At 47.6% G+C, this 7522-nt stretch overlaps 1 protein-coding gene across 1 annotated transcript in view; it reads right to left on the bottom strand.

The window, feature by feature from the left end:
• Positions 1-1208: 1208 nt before the first annotated feature.
• The window catches only part of LOC118563677 (splicing factor 3B subunit 1-like), a 12835-nt gene continuing 6521 nt past the window's right edge, over positions 1209-7522 (bottom strand). The window contains 13 exon segments of the mRNA XM_036138890.1: positions 1209-1308; positions 1311-1334; positions 1337-1429; positions 2391-2516; positions 2792-2938; positions 3164-3309; positions 4342-4612; positions 5026-5112; positions 5196-5375; positions 6557-6658; positions 6737-6967; positions 7074-7195; positions 7286-7508. Of these exon segments, the coding sequence (XP_035994783.1) occupies positions 1249-1308; positions 1311-1334; positions 1337-1429; positions 2391-2516; positions 2792-2938; positions 3164-3309; positions 4342-4612; positions 5026-5112; positions 5196-5375; positions 6557-6658; positions 6737-6967; positions 7074-7195; positions 7286-7508 (1812 nt within the window). The 3' untranslated portion in view covers positions 1209-1248.

Here is a 7522-nt window from a genome sequence, read left to right as displayed (position 1 = left end):
CTCAGCCACGATGGCGATGGCCACGGTCGTGCAAACTCGGTTCTGACGCTCCTGGACCTTCAGGTTGTTGAGCAGAGTGGCCAACACATCGTGAGGCCTGGCAGGAGAGACGGAGACGGATAGAGGTGAGACACGCGCAGCAAAGACGACCACAGGTTGACAGAAAACTAAAACACTGCGGGGGAACCAACCCGATGGCTTTGGCGATATAACCAAACGTGTTGACGGTGGCTCTGCGGATGGCCTTTTTGTGGGCTTTGAGCAGCTCCAGCAGCTCAAAGCAAATCCTCATCCACTCTCGGGCCGACACATACTCAGCACCCCTGCACAGAAACGGAGCCGGTTAGAGCGAGCTCCGCCGCGACACCAGCACAGCGAGATTCTTAGACAGCCGGACTGACCGATCAGCGATCCTGCCCACCAGGTCGATGCAGTTCTCCTGCACCTTCTCATGCCTGTTCTTCAGGATGGGCGTCAGACGAGGAAGCAGGTCTTTGATGGGTGGAGTCATCTTGTGCATACCTGCAACACATTTTTTTATACACATCAACTACAGAAACTTCTTTCTTAAACTTAAAAAAAAAAAATCCTGCTCAGGAGGACAACAGCACACTTTCTAATATATAAAGTTAAAACCTTCACAGCTGATTTGGACTAAAACCATTGATGTAAAAAGCAGCGACAGGTGAGTAAATGCCTGAGGGAAGAACCAATAGAAAGTGGCGGTCCAGCCCATCAACATACCTATAACGTTAACGATGGCCTTCAGCGCTCCCAGGATGCTGCCCAGCACCTCGGGGTACTCCTCCCCCAGGTACTCGTACAGAACCACACCCAAGTGACCCATCAGCTTCTCCTGCAGCGACAGACGGCACAGAGCATCAGGGCGTGTGTTCGGGCGGGGCGGCGGGCTCCGGCGTGGCCTTGGCAGAGCTTACCTCCTGACAGGTCTTCATCACTACCGCCGTGCGAGAGATGAGATCTGCCGCCTGCTGACGGACCTTGGCCGACTTGTTGTTGAGACGCCACAGCACCGTACCGCAGATCTGAGGCAGGTACGGTTTCACGCGCTTTCCCAGAGCGTTCACCACCGTACCAAAACCGTTCAGCATCACTGAATCCTGCGGACGACAACAAAACAAAGTGGTTTCAGTCTCAGTAAAAACGGTTAAAACAACACCAGGTTCATGACAGGACCCTCTCCCACCTCTGTAGTCTGCTCCTGGAAGGCGTACAGGATGCCGTCGATCAGCTGCTCCTCCAGCTTGTGATCGATGTCAGCTGCACCCAGGTTCCCCATGATCTTCTCGATGGTCTCCATCACCATCTTTCTGTACTGCTCCGCCTCGTCTTTCAAGTCATCGACAATGCGGGAAATGATCTCTGCTGCTCCCACTTTGTTGGCCAGCTCCACAGTGGTGTCCACCAACTGGAGAGACGGGGAGAGGAAAAGCTTAGAGCTGTGGCCTACGTGTCCTGCAACTAATGAACTCCTTAGAACTCATATTTATGTAGCTCAAGCTGAAACAAACTCCCCAGGCCCTGATCTGATCCCAAGCTGTGGGGGGGGGGGAAATCACATTGTGTATTGGTCGTCCCACATACCAATCAGTCTGACACGCTAACGTAACGTTAGTGTGTGTTTGTTCCTTCCTAGTTTCAGCTTGTTCAGCGTGTTTATGTATCCAGTTAGCTTAGCGGTTAGCTTCGGTGTTAGCCATTCATTGTAGCTCAGCTGCTCTCACCGTAGACTTTTAAAAAAATGTCTGAAAAGTCGCAAGAAGCAAACCGCAATAATCTTTATGAGAAGAGGAGGAAGGGCTCAGTAGAAAGACTAAGTGGATTTGGGAGATTTTGTCACGTGATCCCCCAGAGGAGCGGAAGAGCAGGAAGATGGTGTTACATGGGCGCCTTTTTTTTTTCTTTAAACCTTTTTTTGGAGTAATTCTGTTAATACGAGGGACAATTAAGGGCACAAAATTAAAATGCTATTGTAAATCATGTCACATCAGTGAAACCGCTGTTTTACAGGGTATAGACAGCACTGGTTTTTACAAAGTATTGAACTGGCAATCTTTGTTGGCTATTCAACACTGAAATCCTTAATATATACATTTACTGTGTAATAATTATGGGTCAGTTTTCTCCACACAAACCCTGTTAAATATCCATTTTACAACTTCTCCACACAGGAGATCAAAATTGAAGAATCTCTACAAGATTTAAAAGGAAACACTTTGTAGCATTTGGATTGTTGAACTCTGAAGAGAAGAGATCGGTGGGATTTTTTTAAAGGGCCTTATGGGAAGTTATTTTGGAGCCGCCTACATTTCACCCCCCCGTCTGTAAACTAGCTCTAGTTGAGCATAAAGCCGGTGCTGCTGGCTGACCTGTCGGTAGTTGCGTCTGTCCAGAGCCATCCTGTGCTGCCAGAAATGCTTGAAGAAGGGGGGCAGGATCTCCGTTTTGATGTAGTTTGCTTCCACGCCGTCGGTGCCACAACACTGCTTCACCACCTAAGAGACCAAACAGAAGAACAGACAAATGTGTTGCTGCTTTCCACACCCTTTGGCTTTGTTATATTTATGTAAAATGTTTAGTCGCCCGGTGTGAGGCTGTAACCAACGGGTGCAGGGTGAGAACAGAAAGAACGGCTGATCTTTCTGCTGATTCTCATGTTGGCGTTTCTCTAGCGGACTACTAGCCCTGCTGCAGCCATGTGGCGGCTGAACAGGCGAGAATGAGCCGCAAAGACGTTTCCGGTAGCAGCTCTGAGGTTACTGCTGCTTACCTTGAGCACGATCTTCTTCATCTCCTCATCAGGAGACTGGAACTCTCTGATGAGAATCAGCATCACCTCTCTGGTGTAGTAGTTGGCGTATTCGGCGTCCATCAGGGGGATCAGATAACCAATAGCTTTGAGGAAAGCAGCCAGACCCTGGCGACATCAAGACAGGATATGAGTTCAAACATCCTTGTAGATTCTTACTTCTAGACATCAACGTGCATCATTTTGTCTACTGCTCCCAGCAGAGCATTAGCCGCCGGCAGCAGCTCCTCAAAGGAGACAATTTAGCAAGCAAATATTCACACTGCAGCCACACAGGCTCTGTGCTGGGTGTTGATCTTGCATTAAGACTCTTAGCGAAGTGAAAACGCTCACCTTTCCTCTGTGCTGCCTGATACCCTTCCACAGCGGCTTCAGCACAGAGTCAAAGGACTCGATACCGTAGGGCGTGGCGGCTTCGGCCAGGGCGGCTATGGCCAGGGCACTGATGGTCCTCACCTTCTGCTGCTCATCCACCAGACCTGCAACAACACAACCCTTTCTTCAGAACAAGCAACACAATGACAAGGCTTTAATAATCAGCTGGGCTCTGGTGTTTTTTGTTTACACCACGGTCGTCTGCTCAGGACAGAACAAAACGTTGATTTCTTTGGATATGATCCGTTAAACCAGGGGTGTCAAACATACGGCCCGCGGGCCGGTCCAGGCCCGCCGAGCAGTTTAGTCCGGCCCGGTGGCTGGCAATGTGGCAATAAGAATTGTTGTCTTAATGCCAAAAAGAGCTCATCAGATTTGACTTTCCCAAGTGGAGCAGTACTGCTTTGGCCATAGTGCTCCACTTGATTTATGAATGTGAATAGTTTTATTATGATTCATGCGGGGAATATCTCAAATAATATGGACACTACAATTGGAAAGTAGGAGAGGAAAGGAAGAAAAAGAAAAAAAAAAAAGGTGAAAGAAAGAGAAGATAAAAGAAAATGATAAAACAATTATTGAAAAAAATATGTACTCGTTTAATTGAAAATCTGCAGTTCCTATAGTGTCCACGAGGGGTGCTGTGTTTTAATCAGCAGATGGTAACACTGAGCTTCAGATGTGGAAAATTGATTTTAAAGAATTTCTTAATTTTTATCTGTTTTATGAATTTTGTCATGTAGGACAGTGTTTTTAAGTTCCAAAAAATTTGAATAATTTTTTTTAACATTGTACAATCACTGATCAGTTCTTATGCATAATGCACAAGTAAATGTTTAACTGAGTAAAAGTACTGTTGAAATTGCACATACTTTTCTTAAAAATGTTGATATTATTCACAATGTATTGTGTAAAAGTGAAATTCATTTAATACAAAAATCAACAACAAGTCCACTTTTATTAGTTCTATTTAATCTTGCAATGAGTTTACTCGTGTGGCCCTCTTGAGATCAGATTAAGCTGTATGCGGCCCCTAAACCAAGATGAGTTTGACACCCCTGGTTTAAACCATCAGCGTTTCTCGTGCCACATGAAGACCGTTTGATTCTGCAACTGAAAAAGCTTCCAGGACTGACCGTGTTCGATGATCTCCACCAAGCTGCGCAGGTGAGGCAGGATGGCGCAGCCCATCAGGATGGCGATCTGCTGTACGATCTTGATGCCCGTGTGCCTCGCCTGCCAGGACTTCTTGCTTTTGCACACAGCTTTGAGGAAGGGGAGGAGCGAGGGAATGCCCAGAGCGGAGGCCACCACCGCGAAGGCTCGCGCCGTTGTGTTTCTGACGTACTCGTCCATGTTGTCGATGTCGGGTCGCATTGTGGAGATCATTGTGGCCAAGCCGGCGGCCTAAGAAACGTACGGGTGCAAAAGCCCAACGTTAAATACAATTTACACGCATGGAAAATTGACTGGCTTAGGTCCTGCCAGATCAGAAACACATGATAAATACAAATGCTGGACAAGAGAATAAACCTTCATTAAATCCATTTTCGCACGGCAGAACAAATCAAACGATATGTCAGACAAAGGGAACTGGGATCATATGTCAGAATAAACAAAACTTTAAGAGTTTCTTGTGACCAACGGGTGCAGGTTGAGAACAGACGAGTGAACGGCAGGTCTGCGTGATCTCGTGTTGGTGTCAATCTGGCGACCGACTAGCCCCGTTCTCACCACAGACTGGTTGAACCGGCGAGAATGGGTCGCGTAAGCCTCAGGTTCGTTTGTCAGACTGACAGCAGAGAGGTGAGCAACCATACCTTTGCCAAGTTAGAGATGATTTCTCTGCCTTCCACTCTGGCGTAGTAGTCTTCATCGATGAGCAGCGGCTCGATCACCACCAGGATCTGGAGACAAAGAGGGGAGGTTTGAGGAGAGAGGAGGTGCAACGGGAACCCTGCGGAGGAAGCGCACGTCTTTCTGAGCCCACCTTGTGTACGTACGGCCGGACCAGGTCGTCCAGTTTGTAGAGGATGCGGTCGATGACTTTGACCAGCAGATGGCGCTCCTGGTCTTCCAGGGTGGGGGACATGAGCAGCGGCAGAATCTGGTTGAACAGTGGACCTGCTCCAAATTCTCGAGCTTTGTCGGTTATCTGGCGCAGGGCAGCCTGACAGAAGGAGAACACGGGTCAGCACCGACAGCGTCATCAAAGAGGATCCACTCCAACAACAGCCCAAAACGTTTTATGCTTATGGCCTCACACCTCCATTCAAAACTAAAACGGCATCATTTCATAACTGTGGACAAAGTGCTGCCACCACACAGATTCACAGCTGGTACTACATCTGGAATCTTAGCCTTTTCTACTGGAACTTAGCAAAATATCTCATAAGAACAAATGTTCCTGCTGGAGGAAAAAAGCAGCCTGGATCTACATTTTTAAAATCCAGGTTTAGTGAAATTAGAAGAACACACATCTGAGTTTCTATGTCCATGTAATGGTCTCCCTCTAAATGCATCCATGTAACATACTCAACATCACCAGAAGTGCTAGCTAGTTAGCGTGCCTCCATGCATGACAACTAGGGCTGGGCAATTAATAGCATCTGCAATATAATCTCAATAAAAAAATTAATTAAAAAAATTTACACATCGCAGAGGTCTGCAGGTTTTGGCTACGTAATAATTAATGGATAAGACGCATGCTTTAGGAGTCGGCAAAATGTTTAGAGTGGTTCGCTTCCACATGGAAGAGAACTGCAGCAGTGAGATAATTTGATTGTATTATTTGTTTTAGAGTTTAAATAATTATACTTTTCTAACCAGAAACTTCCAGGAATCTCACCATAGCATAAAGTAGCGGTCAAACTGTTTAACACATAGACTTGTTAGTTGGCTGCACTTTATGTTCAACAAGGATTGATACCAAACTCAATCAGAAGCCTGTTTTTGTGAATAATAATAATGTTCTGATTAATAAAAACAGTTTTAAATAGTCTGTGTTTACAAACATTTCATTTAAACCGTAATCGCAATTATGCCTTACATATATACATTTTGATTTTTGGTCAAATCGTACAGCCCTAATGAGAACACAGCAACATGTGGCATCTGCAGGATTCCTCTTTGATCTGCACAAAGCGTGAGGGAAGGTTGGCAGTACAAGCCTCGGTGGTTTATGTCCCGCTTCTCCCAGCAGTCCCTGCACTGACAGGAGCAAAACATCGCCGCTGCTGCAGGAACATCCAGGCTCAGCGCTGCGTGTTGATCTTGCAGCAGGACACTTTATGCTTAGTAAAGTCTCTGCAGCAGCAGAAGCTTAAAGAGACTGAACAAAGAAAAACGAACCTTTCTCATGGGTGGCGTTCCATTTTTAATCTTCAGCAGCAGCTTCATGATTTTCCTTTCTTTCTGTTCCTCTGGGCTCAGAGTTGATTCATCCACCTCCACCTAAAATAAACACAGAGTTAAGAACGCATGCCGTGGTGCCAGGATTAACCCGCTCTCATGTGAACTGTTAATTACTACTGAATCCAGCAGAATAGAGTAGTGGTCCTCACCAGCAGCTTTGTCAAAGTACTGAATGTCATCAGGTTTGAGGAAGGGGAGGTTTCCTGACGGCTGGTCATTCATCTGCTTGGTGGTGCGGTCCTCGGCCTGCATGTGGAAACCCGTCATGCCCCCGATGGGGGTGGGAGTCGCTGACAGCTTCCGGGCCGGGGTACGGATCGGTACGTAGCCTGCTGGAGGAGGCAGGACCTGCAGGCAGAACGGAGAACTAAGTGCTGGGGCAACTTGTGAATAGCTGACAGCCTGATGCTGCTGGACAAAGAAACATCAAGAAGAAAAAAAAAAGGAAAAGGACCTTGTAGCCTTCTGGGAACATGGCGTCGAGCTCTTCATCCGTAAGAGGCCGGTTCCTCTCATCGATCTCCCTCTCCCATCTCCACGCCTGGAGCTGCTCGGGGGTCATGCTCATCAGGTGTCCTGAGAGAAACAAGTGGAATCCATGAAGCTGAACAGCAGAAACCGTAGTTTTAGGTTTTGGTGGATTAAATAAAAGGCATTAAGGTTTACCAGGTGTAGGCGTGGCCATGTTCATGGCCGGCGTTCCCAGTGGGGTTTTTCCTGGGGTCAGCAGCGGCGTGGAGGATCCCATCTGACTGGCGGGCGTTTCATCCCAGCGGGACTTCCTCTTACTGGCTCCCGGCGTCGGGGTCTCGCCCACAGACTCCTCCCCCCTGTCTGTCCGCGGCGTCTCGGCCCAGCCGCTGCCGTGTCCCGGTGTCTCCCTCTCAGTCTTCGGGGTTTCGT

The sequence above is a fragment of the Fundulus heteroclitus genome, chromosome 7, assembly GCF_011125445.2.
Source record: "Fundulus heteroclitus isolate FHET01 chromosome 7, MU-UCD_Fhet_4.1, whole genome shotgun sequence".
Lineage (NCBI taxonomy): Eukaryota > Metazoa > Chordata > Actinopteri > Cyprinodontiformes > Fundulidae > Fundulus > Fundulus heteroclitus.
The sequence above is the reverse complement of the archived record's forward strand: the minus strand, read 5'-3'. Positions and strand labels throughout refer to the sequence as shown.